The sequence below is a fragment of the Gambusia affinis genome, linkage group LG13, assembly GCF_019740435.1.
Source record: "Gambusia affinis linkage group LG13, SWU_Gaff_1.0, whole genome shotgun sequence".
Lineage (NCBI taxonomy): Eukaryota > Metazoa > Chordata > Actinopteri > Cyprinodontiformes > Poeciliidae > Gambusia > Gambusia affinis.
This window is the reverse complement of record NC_057880.1, coordinates 23115328-23133628: the sequence shown is the minus strand read 5'-3', so window position 1 is coordinate 23133628 and position 18301 is coordinate 23115328. Positions and strand designations below refer to the sequence as shown.

Here is an 18301-nt window from a genome sequence, read left to right as displayed (position 1 = left end):
AATCCTGCATGTTTTACTTTATTCCAAATCAAAATGAACCCAAAGTTTCGCTCTGACACGGTTTTCTTGCAGCAGGGAAGCTGATTATGCAATCAGTGGGTCCTAAAATCTGTCCCGCACTCTTCTTGTCTGGACTCTTCCTGGCTCATATTTGTGGTCTCACCCGTCCACAGGGAGGGGAGGGAGGGGGGAGGCACAGTTTCCTTCCATCACAGAAACATGTGTCAGCTCCAGCCAGAGGCTAAAACAGGGGGAAGGTTCAAATCCCCAGGACTTTTCTGCTCTCTGTCATTTAAAATGCAACGGTCTTCACACCAGGAGTTGTCGGAACAAGATGCAGGAAAACTTTGGAAGAGACAGGACTCCTGCAGAAACAACTAGTAGAGCTAAAGTTCACTACAAAAACAATCTGCAAAGCCACAAAGTGACACTGCAAGGATTTTTTTTAGCTAAAGTTAAACAAAGAATGTAACTGATAACAAACAGCAACACCCAGCAGTTCACACCTTCAGCTTAAAGAGCAAAATATAACTGAGTCTATTAAAGTTGCTCCACAGTTATATATTAGTTTTCACCAAATGATGTAAAAACACAGCTTGGTAATATAGAGTGGATTCTAACTGCAAGACTTTACAAAATACCTCTTTTTATTTGAAGGGCACCAAGGAAACAAATGCTAACTCTGATTTGTGCTTGATGACATCACAAGAGGCATAGGAGCAAAACAAGCTACTTTTGGTAGTTATTGATTCCACTTAGTTTAAATTTTGGTCGTACGTATCTTTCATTGTCTTTATTAAAAACATTTCCAATTGATGAAATCATGGATTCCTAAATATTTAGCTCAAAATGTTCTTCAGCGGAAATTTGCTAAAAGAACAAACATGCAAATACAAACGGGTGGAAAAAAGAGAGATTTACTGAAAAGAGCTGAACTCCAGACTTCTTAGACTTTCTTAGTCAAAATACCAAACTTTTCTGGAAATTTTCCAGAAATGTTTTCTTTTTTTTTCACTATTTATTTATTATAGATTTTGAAGTTGGAAATAATAATTGTATTGACAAAGAGAAAAGCTAAATAACAGTACTTAATACTTGTTCTTTCTGTGATGCATCTGATAAATATATCCTGGAAATTAAATTTCTAATTTTTCCAGATAAAATACAAACCCAGTGTTTCATACCTTTTGTGATGTCATCAAAGGCATGGGTGAGAGGAAGCTTTTTTCAGAAGGGTCGATTATGTCTTTACTAAATTGTGAATTACAATAAAATTTAAAAACCGATATGGCTGCATGGGTGGGCACCTATTTCTAAAGTGAGTTTAGCTAATTAAAAAATTTCTCAGGAGTAGCTTTAAAAATATTATTTCAACATATTTTTATGCAAGTAAAAGTAGAAAGTAACCATCCAAAAAAAATTACTCAAGTACCAAGTATCTGATCAAAACATTTATTATTTGACACTTAAAAATTACATCACCACATGGATAAAGTTATCCATAACTTTTGGTATTTTAAAAGTCAAAATGGAAATAATTTATATGAATAGCAAAAATGGAGAATAGAAAAATGTTTCCAAATCAAATTTATCATCACAAAACTTTTAAAACTTTAACATAATCTGCAGGTGTGGCTGAATCTGGTGAAGTTTGGATTAAAACAAGCTTCATTAATAAGACATTTTACTGGAGTAAGAGCAGCAATACTTAATGAGAAAATTACTCAAGTAAAAGTGAAAGGTACTGTGTAAAAAAACACCACTGAAAATGTATTTTTTCAGCAAAAAAAGCTAAACTGCAGAAGGTATGGCATCAAGGACTGGACTATGACGCCTAGAAAGGCATAGTCAAAGCCCAGACCTAAATAAATGTGAATATTTCCATCAGGTGTTTTCAAATATAACTTTCACAGATGCTCTCCATCCAACCTGACTGAATTTGACCTGTTTGGAAACAACAGAGCGACGTTTCAGTATTTTGAGCAAAAAGCCTGCAGCTCCCTCGTTGTCAGTTCCATCTATTACCTCTGGGGGGCAGTGTTGCTCTGCTGTTCCGCATGAAAACCACATTCCTGCAGTCTGGGCTCCGAGACAGAGCAGCAAAATACACAACAGAGGAGTTAAAAAGAAGAAAAGGGTCACACTACAGCAAATCCTGCATGTTTTACTTTATTCCAAATCAAAATGAACCCAAAGTTTCGCTCTGACACGGTTTTCCTGCAGCAGGGAAGCTGATTATGCAATCAGTGGGTTCTAAAAACTGTCCCGCACTCTTCTTGTCTGGACTCTTCCTGGCTCATATTTGTGGTCTCACCCGTCCACAGGGAGGGGAGGGAGGGGGGAGGCACAGTTTCCTTCCATCACAGAAACATGTGTCAGCTCCAGCCAGAGGCTGAAACAGGGGGAAGGTTCAAATCCCCAGGACTTTTCTGCTCTCTGTCATTTAAAATGCAACCGTCTTCACACCAGGAGTTGCGGAACAAGATGCAGGAAAACTTTGGAAGAGACAGGACTCCTGCAGAAACAACTAGACAACCAGAGCAAAATATAATTAAGTCTATTAAAGTTGCTCCCCAGTTACATATTTGTTTTCACCAAATGATGTAAGAATATAGCTTGGTAATATAGAGTGCATTCTAACTGCAAGACTTTAAAAAATACCTCTTTTTATTTGAAGGGCACCGAGGAAACAAACGCTAACTCTGATTTTGCTTGATGACATCACAAGAGGCATAGGAGCAAAACAAGCAACTTTCCTACTGAAAATGGCTGACTTCCAGGCTGCTTACACGTTGTTTTCCTGACTCACACTTTATTTTTTACTATTTCCTGTAGATTTTGAAACATAAAGTAATAGATATATCAATCTAGAGAACAGCTAAATGACACTTTTTAAAAATATTTTTCTCTATGGAATCAAATTCAAAACTTTTCAAGATGACATGGAAAGCTGGTACCTTGTACCTAATAATTACTGTAAAGTAAAAAAAAAAAACTGACTATACTGTTGTGTTTATATACTATATCTATAGTTAGTTTGACTATTTTTAAAAAAATATTCTGTGTAGTAGCTTTAAAAAAGATATATGTTACTAACAGACTTGTCCTTTGCTCTAGTAAATCATCAGAAGTGAATAGAGTGCTATAGTGCACTCTAGCTAAAGCTAAATAATAATTCAACATATTTTACTAAAATAAAAGTAAAAATTACCCATCCAAGTAAGAACAAAAACGTATTTGGTAAAAAGTCTACTCAAGTACTCAGTAACTGATTAAATGATCAATCATTTAATATTTAAAAATTACATAATCAGATGGACGAAAATATAAAGTTAAGTGGACATTTTGGTATTTTGACAACCAAAATGACAATAATTCATACAAGTAGCAAAAAATAACATCAGGCAAAAGAAAATATTTTACAAATCACTTCCTTTCAATAAAAAAACTTATGACTCTAATAAAAACTGCAGGTGTGTGTCTGTGTCTGGTGGATATTTGGTTAAAACATGTTTGTTTTTCATTCAGTGGGCGGAAAATACTGAAATTTAACTCAAGTAAGAGTAAAAAAAAGTACAGTATAGTAAAAATACTCATAAAACCACGTTAAAAAAAGTTACTCAAATAACTGTAATTGAGTAGTAAATATTCCCAACTCTGATTAAATCACAAACTAAAAGTCAGAGCCCCGGCCCCCTGTGCACCCCCCTTGGTGTCGTCTTTGATTAACCAAATTCTGTCTCAGCAAGAGTTTTTAACCCACTTCCAGAGGTTTTCAGGGGTGTGTGGGCTGGAAGGAGGGAGTGTGGGCCAGGGTTGGATTTCAAGGCGGTGACGAGCAGCCAGCCAACCGGAGAGAGGAAGAAGTTTGCCCGAACTCGGCCCGCCCCTCCCGGGCCACAGCGTTGCATTTATACGCTGTTTGCTCCACAGTGAAGCACTCTGGTTCTAGAGAGGAGGAGACAACTGCCACAACTTCACAGCTCCACAATACTAACCTCTTCTATTTTTTTATTATTTCCTCCGGACTTCAAATTAAATTATAACAATAATAATAAAATAAAACGTTTTGGGCAACTTTTAAAAACTTTTCCACAACCAAAACTTTCCTACTAAGCTCCAGTCGTGGCACAAACAACAACACCTCGTCGCAGTGAAGGATCCCGCTCGGTCCTCCATGAAAGACGGAGTGCGGCAGCAGATTTGGGGAAGAGACATGTCAGCGACGGTCCTGTCCACTTTCTACGACATGGACATGCTTTACAAGGTAATAACAACTTTAAAAGCGTTTTTATGCAACTTGTTGCACAGGTGGCGCAGAAATACTTATAATTTCTTGTCCCCAGCAGGAGAAAAGCATGAACATGAACGCCCTCCACATCAACAGCATGCTGGATAAGAAGGCGGTGGGCGCTCCGGTCGCCGGCTCCTTCACGCCGGGATTTTTCCGGAGAAACTCCACCAGCAACTTGGAGGCAATGAGCAACGGCAACAAGTACTCTCTGGGCTCGTACAGCAACTGCATGAAGGAGAACTCCCCGGTTGGCGGCGGCGGCGGCGCCACGGCCCTCATGAACAAGGAGAACAAGTTCCGCGACCGCGCCTACAGCGAGACCGGAGACCGGGGCGTGCTGCAGCAGAAGCCCGCCTCGCAGATCAACTCCACCCGATACAAAACCGAGCTGTGCCGGCCCTTCGAGGAGAACGGGTCGTGCAAATACGGGGAGAAGTGTCAGTTCGCCCACGGCTACCACGAGCTGCGGAGCCTGACGCGCCACCCGAAGTACAAAACGGAGCCGTGTCGCACCTTCCACACCATCGGCTTCTGCCCCTACGGTCCCCGGTGTCACTTCATCCACAACGCGGACGAGCGGCGGCCCGCCCCGCCGGCCAACGCCAACGTGCAGGCGGCGGAGCCCCGCGGCTACAGCCCGCAGCAGCAGCTCCGACCAAAGCTCCACCACAGCCTCAGCTTCTCCGGCTTCTCCACCCATCACGGACTCGAATCGCCGCTGCTCGACAGCCCCACATCCCGGACCCCGCCGCCCCCGACCTCCGCTTCGTCTTGCACCTCCGCCTCCAGCTTCTACGACGACGTGCTGTCGCCCAGCTCCATGCCGTGCATCAACAGCGCCTTCTCCTTCCCCGGGCAGGACCTGAAAGCCTTGCTGGCCCCGCTGGCGGTGCACTCCCCGGCCGGCTACGCCAACAACCACTCCGGCGGTGTTGGCGGCAGCTTCTACGGGAACGCGCCGAGCGGCGTGAGCCTCCAGGCCCTGCGCCGCCTCAGCGAGTCGCCGGTGTTCGAGCCCCCGCCCAGCCCGCCGGACTCGCTCTCAGACCGGGAGAGCTACGCGAGCGGGTCCCTCAGCTCTTCCGGGAGCCTGAGCGGCTCCGAGTCCCCGATTCTTGACGCTGGAAGGCGTTTGCCAATCTTCAGCAGGCTGTCGATTTCAGATGACTAAGTTAATTTTTTTTTCTTTTCTTTTTTTTTGGATTATGGTTGGTTTCAGGAGTCGGGAGGTGCTGGAGACTGAGACTTTCCTTTAAGCAGAGGATATCAAAAGTTTGGCTGCTCGTCACCTCCTTTGACTTGCCTTTAAGCAAGACTTATTCTGATTTATTTTTTTGCCACCAGCTGCAGGGGTGCAAACCCTGCCCAAACCTCCCTGGAGGGGGGACAAGAGACCAGTTTCCACTAGAAATGCACCGATTAGGCCGATACAGATACCGATTTTTTTGTTTTGTTTTTCCTTGTGGTCTGATCTACCGATACTGCTTTTGTTTTTCTCCCTACTGAGAAGTAAAAACTTTCTGCGGGTTCCTTGATGATAGAGGTTTTTGAAGGATGTATCCCAAAGCTTTCTAATGACACACTTGTTGATGCTTTTCCTGTATGAAATGAAAGCGTTGGGTGTTATTAGGGGGTAAAAAAAAAAAAAAAGTAATAGATTTTTTTCCCCAGTATTTCGCCTTTCTGATCACAAGGAAAAATCGCCTGGTTTCGATCTGCGTTGCGTCTCATCGGTGCATCTCTAGTCCCATGAGGATCAGTTAAGCTTCAGTTTCAAGTATCCTTGACCAGGCATTAGTGTAATAGTGTTTTGTTCTTGTATGTATTATAGCTGTATTAAAACTTAGATAGCAAACAGAAGGCATTCCATCAGTGCCTTGCCCATGGGGCTCCTGGCAGCCCTCCCTCTCTCCTCTCTCTCTTATCACTCTATCAGGCAAGCCACACTTTTCCTGGGATTAGATGAGTGTAACATGACTTGACAAGAAAAAAAAAGACTTTAAGCGGTTTCAGATTTCCTCCCATCCTGCCAAGAATATGCCTTAACTTAAAGTAACACTTTTCTTCTCTTTCATTTTTTTGTTGTTTTGCTTCAACTTCCATTCCAGATCTGCCTTCTTCTAGCGCCACCCAGTGGTTGGTTTGGTTAGTCAGCAGTAATTTGTTGCTTGGTTAAAAAGCACTCTTGAGTTGGGCTTGTTTGGGGAAATCACTGCTGATGGTTGAATATATATCTATATTTTTTTAGCTTTTTTTTTTTGAGTGATTTGCATAGCGGTGCATAACTTGCTATGGACTATTTAACTTATTTATTATCTTGTGAAAAAAAAGTATAGGCTACATTGGTAATTTGTGTCCATACTGTATTTATCAAGTATGATGAAGCAATAGATCTATATTCTTTTATGTTTAAATTATGATCGCCATTATTAATCTGCATAAAGTGGAGTGTATGTTCTTTTCACAGTAATATATATATTGTTTTTCTCCTTTTTTTTTCGTTTTGTAACTTCACTTGGTTATTTTTATTGAGTAAAAAAAAATCTTAATTTAAGAGAACGTATGTGATATTTATTTCATTAATTTTGTTTCCTTGTTTACGTTTATTAAAACAAAGTTTGTGTGATTGCTGTTCTTGCTCCTGAGGCTGTCAGTGCTGTCGAAGGTCTTTTATTTTTATTTTTCTCCCCCATACTTTAGATGTTCTGTAGAATGTATAAACAGAGGTTGTACAGACCGTCCAAACCTTTTTTCTTCTTCTTTTCGTTGATCTAGTTTAGACGACAGTGACAAAGAACCCAAGTCAATAAATTAACCAAAAAGTATTTGTTTTTTTTAATTTTTCCCTCCTGTTTTTGCACGAGGTCACACTGTGATTCCAGCCACGTGCTAAAGAATGTAGCAATCCCTTTTTGCCCCAGTATTATTATTGTGTAGTGCCTATGGGATTCACCATCTTTCTACATGCCTTAAAAATAACCAAATAAAGTATTTTTCCTACATGGCATATTTTTTTATATACACGTTCAGCTGAATGTAGTGTTGGATTCTGCAACTTTTCAGGTTGTCACCACTCAGCCTCTCTGACAGAAGCAACCGTTACTTTTCTCCGAGTCCCGATTCCTCTTTCTTTTTATGAAAATATATATTGAAAATCTAGTCTTGAGAGTTTGCTGCAGAGGGAAGTGGACGAACACATTTTGGTTTGTACATAGTAGGTACAGGGGGATGCGCACTATGTACTTTTGACTACTTTATTAGAAGAAAAGCTTTTTGAATGTAACAAAAACGGACAAAAAGACAACGAGAGTTGTGATGTTTCTTTTTGGGGAGTCAGTTCACTACAAATTGAGTGTGAGACTGTTAACTTTGTACTGTACATTTGTTTTTGTTTTTTTTGTTTGTTTGTTTTTTGTAGTTCTCCCAATAAAAATCATTTTGGAAAAGTTGGCTTGTGATTTTTTTGTGTTTAGACCAAAAAAACCAACAACCCTATTTAAAAGACACTTAATGTTTTGTTGTGATATTTTGCAGTACTATTGTGGTAACGGAAGTTATGTTTGTGTGTCACACCAATTATAGTCCCACAAACACAAATGCTGCACTTGGAAAACATTCCCCTTTGTAATGCGCTTCTGGATTTGTATCACTAACTTTATTTTTACTTTTATTGGTATTTATTGATGTTTTCATTGAACAAACAATCCTGACAAGAACAATTTTGTGGGGTTTTAAACATCATTAGTTTAAATTTATCGCAACAATAAATCAAAATTTCTTAAGAAGTAAATTTATCACAATCAATGCCAAACCTTTTATTTGTCAGGATATGAAAACAATCTGATCTTTAGCTTTTGAGATCAGTTAAATCTTAATGTGCTCAAAATGTAGTGATAAAACTATTAAACTGTTAAAATATGAATAAATATGTTTCTGCATTCAATAAGTCCTTTGTAAAGTTAAATAACATTCAACTTTTATTCACATTGATGGAAACTGCTTTGATTTGATTGATAAAATACAGTATTTACAAACACAACTGTTTTCTTGAAGGCTCTTTAGATCACAGGTGTCAAACTCCAGTCCTGTAGGTTCACTGCCCTGAAACGTTTAGATGTGCCCCTGCTGCATCACCTGAACAGAATAATTAGGTCATTAAGGCTCTGGAGAACTGATCTACACAAGAAGGAGATAATTAAACAATTTTGTACCTGTGGCACATCTAAAAACTGCAGGACAGCGGCCCTACAAGACTGGAGCTTCACACCCCTGCTTTAGAGGGCCGTATAAAATGCTATGGCGGGCTGAATTTGGCCCACAGGCCTTGAGTTTGACACCCCAGTCTAAAGCAAGTGTCTTTAAATCCAGTCTTCATGGATAAATAGAGGCATTCCTGAATCAAAGCATCAAATATTTAGGGTGTTTTTGTAATGAATGCTTGTCTTACAATCTTATATAAAACTCATGATGTGTTGCTTTAATATTGTTCAATGTAAACAATCCTCATGTTTGAAGAAGTTACACTACATCTTTTTAGGACCAAGTTGGAGCTGATGTGTACTATAATTCACAGGAGTAAAATCCTTATTTTTTATTTATTTGTTGATTTTTTAATTTTTTTTTTGTATAGGGAATCAAAATGGTTTATCTTTTATCCTTCTTTATCTGCTAACAGTCATATTTGATAAATGAGAATATCTGTCCTAATGAGTCTCTTTGTCAGATTAAAATAACTTTTTGAAAATAACAAGTATTGAATATACTTTTAAAAACAGTTTTGTTTTGGTTAAATTATAATAGTTTTCTGAAATAAACGGGTTTTTCGGTATTAGTTAAGTCAGGAATGCATAAGTCTAGACTTCAAGATCTACTATATTGAAACTTTTAGATGTGTCCTTTGTCCGACACACCTGAATCAGATCAGTGACTCGTTACTGAGCCTCTGCAGAGCTGAATGACTTTCAGATATTTGATTCAGAGATGAACAAAAGTCGATCTCTAAGACGGGTTTTAGATACCTTCGATGGTTTTTGGATGGCATGTAAAAGAATCATCTATTTGCCCTCCAGTATTCTGGGCATCCGCAAAATTTCCTGTATGTAAATTATAGTACTATGTCTGTGACTCTCGGTTTTACCTTTCTGTTCCACTTCATCGGTTTTGTGCAAGGCGGGAGACTGCTGCTTGGTTTGTTAACATCCCACTGCAACCTTTGAAGCTGAGCTTTGAATTTATGACTGCATGTCTGCTCTAGATCTGGGTCATCAACCCAGATTCTGTCACCACTAGACAAGCCCAGATCATCACCCCTCCACTACCATGCTTCAGGCTGCTTTCACACCTGATAGTCCGGTAGAATCGGTTTGATTGGAGACCAAAATTGCCACATTTGTCACATTTTCAGCTCCCGTGGTTTGCATTCACACTGCACTATCAAATGATACAAACTAATTGGAAAACCTGCCCCTCTCCTCGCCTGTGGTGGCGCTGCACTAAGAATTACTAAAGGAATCGGCACAAAACCTCTGAAGAAGACACTGAACACAACTTCCTTCTTCACAAAGTGTAAACAAAAATGGAATCGTATCAGATTTTGGCGGTTGAAGGATTTCTCCATTGATATACATAACTGGTTCGGACGTCGTCTATCACCCGCCATCGCGAGCGACGCTCCTGCAGGCGCCATTACTGTGAGTCACTGAGTCACGTACACAAAACCATACTGACCCAATGCGGGATGAGCAGGAATCCGTCACAAAAATGGTAGTACCGCCATCATTTCTTAACCGATTTCTATTAAATATGGCTTAAATTAAAGCTGGGAAAATTGCCGATGTTTTGATATAAAAAATATGTATCTCCCTTGATATCAATCTACAAACAGTTTGGATTATGTCAAGATGCAACAGAGGACTAAGCAAATTTATCTTTTACATTGCTCATACTTCATCGTATTTGTGGATTGTTATGAATATCGCCACATCCTACAAACAAACGAGGCAATTAGTCCAGTTTTTGTCATTTATTGAAGGTTTAAAAATTACAGCGGCTGCAGTGTGCCACAGCAAAGAGCAAATAAACTGATAAACAGATGTAAAACAACTTTAAACCACTTACGTTCTGCTTTTCCTCCCTCTGTGTGGGCTTTATCTTTTTACACTCATCACTTCTTCCAGAGGTTGTATTGATTGTTGTTAGAGTTTTTCTTGCAATCAAAGTCAGATTTTGTGGTGCTAATTTATTAATATCTGTAAGAGATTTTTATGATACGTGCGATAATGTTTGATGTTAAATGTGACTTTTTATTATCTCTGTATCACAGACTATAACTTGACACCAAGTAAGGCTGAGGCAGCAGTCACTTAAACCCAATGTTTATGACCAATTTTGAAAAAAAAAAAACAAAAAAACTGTAACATCAGAAATAAAGGGGATTTGTAGGTTTGTGAAAAACTGGAGGAACTTGTTGATGTATTTTGGATTGCAGAGGCCAACATAAAAAACTACGGCGGGCCAAAAATATTTTTGCCTGAACTGGATCCCATTAAGAAAGTAGAGGACTTGACTCTGAACTCAACGAGGGTTGAGCTTTTTGTGGTGATTTATTCTATTAAATCATAGTTTTGTCCTGGGATTTCTGTTTTATAGTGACACTTAATTAACCAATAACTGATCAAAATAAATTAACTAATAAGAGAATTGCAGCAATACCACCTTTTATTAAATTGTTTTGTGTTTTTCTGCCACAGAACTGTTTTGACAGAATTTTCCTCTGAAATTTCTCTGAGAAAATTGGCTAAATGTTGTGGAAAGCAGACCAAGTTTGTAGTTGTTTCCAGCCAATCGTGTTCAAAAGCAGCCCAAGTCATTAACCCTTCACCACCGTGCTTCACAATTTATATGAGACGTTTGCTGACGTTTAAAGCATTAACACATTATTTTGTGGTACTATCCCGATAAAAAAGCTTTTTTCTTTTTTTTTTTTACTAATCCTGGTTTTACCTGCACAATACAAACACAAATAATGCTCTTGAAAAATATTCCCATTTGAAATATGCTTCTTTAGGACTCCAGTCACATAAGGAAGTGTGATTTATATCACTAACATGCACACAGTGACTTTATTTAATCATATTTGAAAGTTTATTGATATTTATTGATAATCTCAGTGAACATACAGTGGAGAAAACAGTAAAACCAAACAATCCTGAGAATACAGACAGCTTTAGGTGTTTTTTAAACATCATGAACTGGATTTGATTGTGACAACAATAAATCAAAGTCTTATCATGGTCAGAAATCTATCTTGCTAAATGGTAAACAATACAATAAATGTTTGATTTCCATTGAATGAGGTCAAACTTTGGCCACGCCGTTTCCGCTGAGTCATGGTCTGACCTGGTTGTATTCGAGTCCCACTGTTCGCTCCTGGGAACGTTAACAAGTGTATCAAATATTTTCCACTGGTGAATAATCTTTCCTTCTGTTTAGATTTCTAAACCTGCAGCGTGGAAATGGACTCAGCCCTCCTGAGACTGGTTCAGGACCAGTTGCTTCTTTGCTCACGTTGTGTTAATATAAACTTGTTGATCTCTGCTGTTACTTTCCTGCTTATATTCAGACCAAACAGCAGAAATCGGTAGTAACTAGTTACATTTAGTTGAGTAACATTTTTGGAAAAAGTGTTTGTTTTTTTTAACTACACTTTTTACTTTTATTGTGAAGTATCACTACTAGTAAGATTTCTAAAAGAGAATCTAGAAATGTGAGTAAAATTTCTATATTTTCTTTCCACTGTGAGAAACTTCATTGAATGAAGAACAAACCTTTTAAAAAAACTTCACCAGACACAGAGTTTTTGTAAAAGCTTTAAAAGTTTAATGTGAAAAATAATAATAAAATAAAATAATTTAAAAAAAGATTTAGTTTATTATGTAATTATGTTATTTTATTTTCGTCTCTAAAATGCAAAAGAAAATCCAAAAAAGTTAATATATCAGTCCATCTGATAAAATTGTTAAAAATATTAAATTATTATTGTTTTTTCACAATAAGTTTTTTTGTACTTCGAAGCCCAACCCGTTACCTAGCAACCCAAGCTGAGTTCTACTCGTCACCTAGCAACCCAAGCTGAGTTCTACTCGTCACCTAGCAACCCAAGCTGAGTTCCAGCGACTTTGGTCAGCTGATTTTAATGCTGTGTTTTATTGTTGACTTACCATCCAGAAACCACTTGTTTCATTCATTTTAGTTGTGCAGGAGGCGCTACTTCTGCTTTTCAAAGATGTACGGTTGTAAAGTTGGGCATCTATTTGCAGCCATTTTCATGAGTGTAAATGTTGAGTTGGAGGCGTGGCTAGCAGCATCTTATTTGAATTTAAAGTGACAAGATGCCCTAAAACAGCTCATAGACTAAACTGAAATGAGATAGTGAGACTAAACTCTCCTTATCTAAGACTGGTTTTGTGCAAAAACGTAATGAACGTGTTTTTATGCCAATACCCACCTGTTAAGGGAAGTATAATTGGTCTTCTTTAAGAAATGAAGACATTTGTGTGTCGTTTGTCTTGAATGTGTGAAACAACAGATTTAATGGGGTGTACTAATATTTCATTATGAGTGAAGGTCAGCTTTGGTTTGTGGAGTAAAATAAGCCAGCAGCAGTAAAAAAAAAAGCAGAGGCACGGTGACTGAGAACTGATAATCAACACGTAGCAGTTTGTTCAGACAACTACAATTAGATTTATACGACCCTAGATGATGTTCGACCCTCTGTGAACCGGGTCAGGGATGAATGCATCGACTCATAACTGATTAACTTGCTGCTGTAAATGTGCTTCAGCTATCAGTCACCTGAGCTGCTTCTCATTCGCTCACGTCTAGACCGGCTGAAAGGCCTGGCCTACATTTCCCTCCATGTTGTTGTTGTTGTTGCCGTGCCTGGATTTCCAGGAGCCTTTGAAAGAAGAGACGTATTTTTATTTTTTTCTCCACTTCTTTCTACTTCTATGGGGCCATTCTTGCCCAGTTATCGTTGGTAGCAAAGGCATTAAGAAAATAAAAGCCCCGGAGTCATGCGGTGCCTGGAGTTCACGCCAAGATAAGGCGGCCTGATAACGGCCTTGGCAAATATTTACTGTGTCCTCAGGATTTCATAATGAAGTGTTTATCAGAGCAGAGCCGCAGGGCCGCACAATGAGCCGGGTCTCTGCCAAGAAGGATACCTGTGACTCACACTGTGTGTGTGTGTGCGTGTGTGTGTGTGTGTGGGAACACGACATCCTTAAAATCCATATTTAATGTCTGAGATTGTTGGTGTTGGAAAAAATTAACATTTTCTTCAGTACATGTTTTATGTAGCTGTGATTTGTTGATTTAATCAACTTTTACTCCACTATGTTTCTGTAATGTGTTCACTGCAAAAACACAACATTTTACCAAGTAGTGCAAATATCTTAGTGCACTTGAAATACGACAAAACTAACTTCCAAACGAACTTTTCAGGAAGATATAGGAGCTTGTTTCAAGTAAATAATTCCTTGATATTGATTAAAAAATTCTAGTTCCACAGGCAGATTATTTCATTTATAACATGGGAAATTGTTGTTATAAGTAAATATATCTGTCATTGGAACTAGCACTTTTTAATCAATATCAAGAAATTATTCACTTAAAGCAAGTTCCTATATCTTACTGAAAAGTTGTAAGTTAGTTTTGTCGAATAACAAATGTAATAAGACATTTGCACTAGAAACTAGTTTCATGTGCAATAATCTGTTTGTCTTAATGTTCTTTTTCCACAATATTAAGAAATTATTGACTTAAAACAAGCTAGTTAGCCAAAATGTTAATGTCTTTTCTCTTTTATTCATGTGACTCCTTGGTCTTTTTTTGTGGTGTAGATTCTAGTGCAGATAGCTTGGTACAGTTGAAATGAGACAAAACTAACTTCCAAGTAACTTTTTAACAAGATACAGGAGCTTTTTTTTTTAAGTCAACAATTCCTTGATATTGATGAAAACGTGCAAGAGAAATAATCTGCCAGAGGAGAGGGGAACAATCACTTTTTACTGAAAATTAAGTAAATATTTACAAATAACAAGATCCTAAATCTAGCTGAAAAGTTACTTATTAGTTAGTCTTATTTTATGTTTACTAAAATGTTATAAATGTTATTTTATATCTTACATTCTCGTCACAAGTCACATTGTGTTTTTCCTTTTCTTTCTTTATTAGTTTGAAATCAATCAGTGACTTATGAGAGTTAATCAGTTCTAAAACGACTCAGTACACTAATAGTGTTGTGCCATTTTTTATGAGCGATGCTTCAGATAATGCAAGTTTTTATTGTTTACTTTGACTTGTGATTCTGTGCATCATAATTCCCGGTTTGACCTGCAGAGTTAAATGCCATCAAGCTAAAACGACAAAGAAAAATTAATGATTTACATGTGAAAGTTTTTATTTAACACAAATCAAAACTAATATGTTATTTCAACTGCAGTATACACATTAAAGTAGAAAGTTTCTACATTAGACACACCGGAAAAAGAAATAGATAATAGATCATTTCCATACATTTCAACTCCAATTTGCACTATTGATAAAAAAATAATAAATTTACGAGAATAAAGCCACAGCATTCAGATTCTAAAGTGAAACTGAGCTCCTGAATCTGGACCAGGGGCGTCAAACTCATTTTCATTTTGGGTCAAATAAAAACAAAATGGCTCTTAAAGGGCCGGTTGTGCCAGAACGTATTGATAGAACCTGTTCACAAACTGATAAACCATCAATGAATTCTTAAAATTTAATAACATTATTGAACGTAATAATATTACTATCTTATTATTATCATTATTTTTTCAGCCCCTTCAGCATTTTGTGATTCTTTTTGGAATATTTTGCAATAAAAATGAGAGTGTTTGTGGTACTAATCAGGAAATATTTGTACTTATTTATGACGGTAAATGCGGCTTGTTATTGTCTCCGTATAGATCATGGAATATAATCTGACATCAACTAAAGCTGAAGCAGCTGTTTAGTACAAGTAATAAAAGTTTTTGACAATTTTTCAGAAAAATCTGCAATAAACTCCCAATTTTATATCAAGAATTTGTTGATTTTGTGTGAATTTCCTTGATAATTCTCAGGAAACTGGAGGGACTGATTGATATAATTTTGCAGTAAACAGATAAAAACTGCATTGATTTAATTGATAACATATTTAAGCACACTTAGTCTAGAATCTAGAGGGCCACATAAAAAGCTAAAGTGGACCAGATTTGGCCCACTGGCCTTGAGTTTGACACGTGATCCAGACCAAAGCATCAAGTACTTTTCCTTTCAGCACTACTATGTGTTTTAAACCATTTTTACTTTTACTGAAGTAAAACTGTTAGTGTGGTACATTTTGATGTGTTAATTAGTGCAGTGTTTCTCCACCAGTGGTTTTCTGTGGAGCATGGATGCGTGTGTGTGTGTGTGCGTGTGTGTGTGTGTGTGTGTTGCAGCGTTGCGGCTGGTTAATGGTGCCTGGAGCTGCTACAATGAAAGGAAACCCTCTCTGCGTTGTGATTAGGCCAGGAAGCGTCGTGCTTCCTGGCCACCACCCATTTCCACCTCTTCTTCGGTGTTTTTCCTCCTCCGTCAGCTTCCCCTCTCCTCTGTAGTCTCTAGAAGTTGCTATTTGTGTTCCACTGCCGCTCTGGGAAGTCCAGTGCTCGTCCTGGTATTGTTTTGGCATGAACAGCCCAGACATGGGGGTCAAGTGCTGATGGCATAAAGTGGCTAAGACTTTGTTCATATTTGGTACCTTTAAAAAAAAAAGTTTTGTCACGTTGCTAAACTTGAATCCATCATGAGTTAGATATTTCTATTTCTAATAACTGCACAGGATTTTCTGCTATTGATCCTTTGCAACTTGGTTGAGGCGCCATGATTGAACAGAGCGACTGGAATTGTTTTCCAAAGTTGTTTTTGCCAAATTACAGAAGTTGGAAACAGCTAGCTTAGAAACCGACCCATTCCTCCTTCCTCCTGATGTGTTGATCTAATTACAGACTTTTCCTGAATTCACACCACATGATGTATGTCACTGTGTCATAAACAGTGTTTCCCTTCACACTGGAGCAGCCTTAAAAACGTACAAAAGACGAGATGCTAACCAGTTCTTTTCATACATGCTAGGCTACATGACAGCGCGGGCATTGTCTCCATGGTTACTAACGGTTAGACGGGTACCTTTAATGCAATCTAATCATACTTACTTATAAAGTATATGAACGTTAATCTAATTGCCTTGTTAAAAGTGTTCGCTGCAAATCCGTGAGGGCTGACGGTCTTTATTAATGACAGCTGCAGGTCGTTATGACCGATTGCTGTCATCTGCCGTATCTTTCCTCATTAAAAGTTACAATAAAGTGACAAGTTTGGTTTCTATCCTTGTCTCTTTGTGCAGCCAAGCGCGCAGCGCCCCGCGATATTAGGTCGCAGATGTTTGTTTTTAGACTGGCTTTAAAGGAGCGCATTGGTTGTTTGGACCTCTGTCATGGCGGAGTTATGAAGAGCGTGACGTCACCTCAGAAGGGTAAATAGTCTTGTACAGAGTGTTATCATTATTATTTATATTTATTGTTGTTGATATTGTTTTTTATATTTTCTTTTAGCTGCAAAAATGTCAGTCTGCATAATGTTCATAGAGATATAAAGCAAACAAGCTGCAGCTGTGAATACGGTGAAAGGTAGGACTGTATTTTCGTTTTTATCGCTAAACTATTTCAAAAACTACATACTATTTTCCTTTTAAATCCAAATCATGCACTTCTCAGTGTTTCATCTGTTATATAAAATCCCAATGAAAACAATAAAACTGGTATTTGCAGTGTGATCCAAAATGTTCAGCACTGTGTATGTGAGCCATATGGGTGGAAACTGGCCAAAAGGAGAATAACAGCCTCTCTTCCTGCCAAATTAGTTCCTGACAAGGTCCTAAACCTCAATTTGATCAGCTTTTCCCTGCAGCTGTAGAGCCGGTTGATTCACTTATAAAAGTTAAATATTGAAGAGAACACTTCCTCTCTTTAATGAGCTCTAACCACTTGCAATAACCAAAGTGAAAGTTTAATTTCTCCGTCTAGCAGGGGAGAGTCCCTGAAAGTCCTGAAGCTCTGAGTCACCCAGCAGTTGTAAATCAACCCTTGAAAGTCCCTTCTTTGTGTACCTGTGTGTGTTAACTTTACATGACCCCATTCTGGCAAAGAAACAATGTGGACATGTGTCTTTTTCTGTGTGCAGGGAACCTGAAACCTGCTCACAACTGGAGCTACTGGCTCAGTTGTACTTGCTACATGCCGTCAGTCTGGGAAAACAACGCAGTTTCAGTTTGTTTAGTTGCGTCGTTGGGTTATAAGAAGCCGGATCTGAGACCTTTTTGAGCCAACAGGAACGCTGCCAAAGGAGATGAGACTGACAGTCCAATGATGCTCACTTAAAAATGTGGACAGCAAGGAAGCTGAAACGTAAACACAACATTCCTTCAAATCTGATCTGCAATCACTGGTGTTGCTAATGTTAGCTCAACTAGCTTGACACAAAGAAACATTGGGGTGATTTTATCACCAGTTAATGATAAATCAGCACATTATTTGTCACGAGGAGACGTGACTATTGGAGACGGTGGTTTTCCCCACTATTCACTTCTGTTTCAAACCAAAGCATCACAGTCAGCTAGCTTACTTTAATATATATATATATATATATATATATATATATATATATATATATATATATATATATATATATATATATATATATATATATATATATATATATATATATATATATAGCCTTTTAGCATCTTTGCCGTTATTGTTTTACGTCATTCCACCTGGACATACAATGATTGCAGTGAATATTACATTTGCTCTGCTTTATGGTTAAATGTAAGGCCAGTTAGAGACTGGTCTACTTTGCTTAAACACCAGTTCTGGTAACAGTCAGCCAGTT

At 38.2% G+C, this 18301-nt stretch overlaps 1 protein-coding gene and 1 long non-coding RNA gene across 3 annotated transcripts; both read left to right on the top strand.

Moving 5' to 3' along the window:
- The first annotated feature begins 3932 nt into the window (after nucleotides 1-3932).
- zfp36l2 (zinc finger protein 36, C3H type-like 2) lies at nucleotides 3933-7740 on the top strand. Of its 2 annotated transcripts, none has more exons than XM_044135838.1 (2): nucleotides 3933-4267; nucleotides 4350-7740. In XM_044135838.1, the coding sequence occupies exons 1-2, from the start codon at nucleotides 4178-4180 to the stop codon at nucleotides 5463-5465; spliced, it is 1206 nt and encodes a 401-aa protein (XP_043991773.1). In that variant the 5' UTR covers nucleotides 3933-4177; the 3' UTR covers nucleotides 5466-7740. The 2 variants fall into 2 exon arrangements, with proteins under 2 accessions (XP_043991773.1, XP_043991772.1); XM_044135837.1 differs by having other exon boundaries at nucleotides 4347-7740.
- A 2107-nt stretch (nucleotides 7741-9847) lies between these two features.
- On the top strand, nucleotides 9848-17998 carry LOC122842196. Its single transcript, XR_006372508.1, has 4 exons — nucleotides 9848-9984; nucleotides 16755-16883; nucleotides 16963-17037; nucleotides 17591-17998. It is a non-coding gene; the product is annotated as an uncharacterized LOC122842196 (long non-coding RNA).
- The last annotated feature ends 303 nt before the right edge of the window (nucleotides 17999-18301 follow it).

Coding starts and splice junctions, on each gene's coding strand:
- zfp36l2 (XM_044135837.1), top strand. CDS start 4,178: ATGAAAGACGGAGTGCGGCAGCAGATTTGGGGAAGAGACATGTCAGCG. Junction 4,268..4,346: donor ACATGGACATGCTTTACAAG/GTAATAACAACT, acceptor TCTTGTCCCCAG/CAGGAGAAAAGCATGAACAT.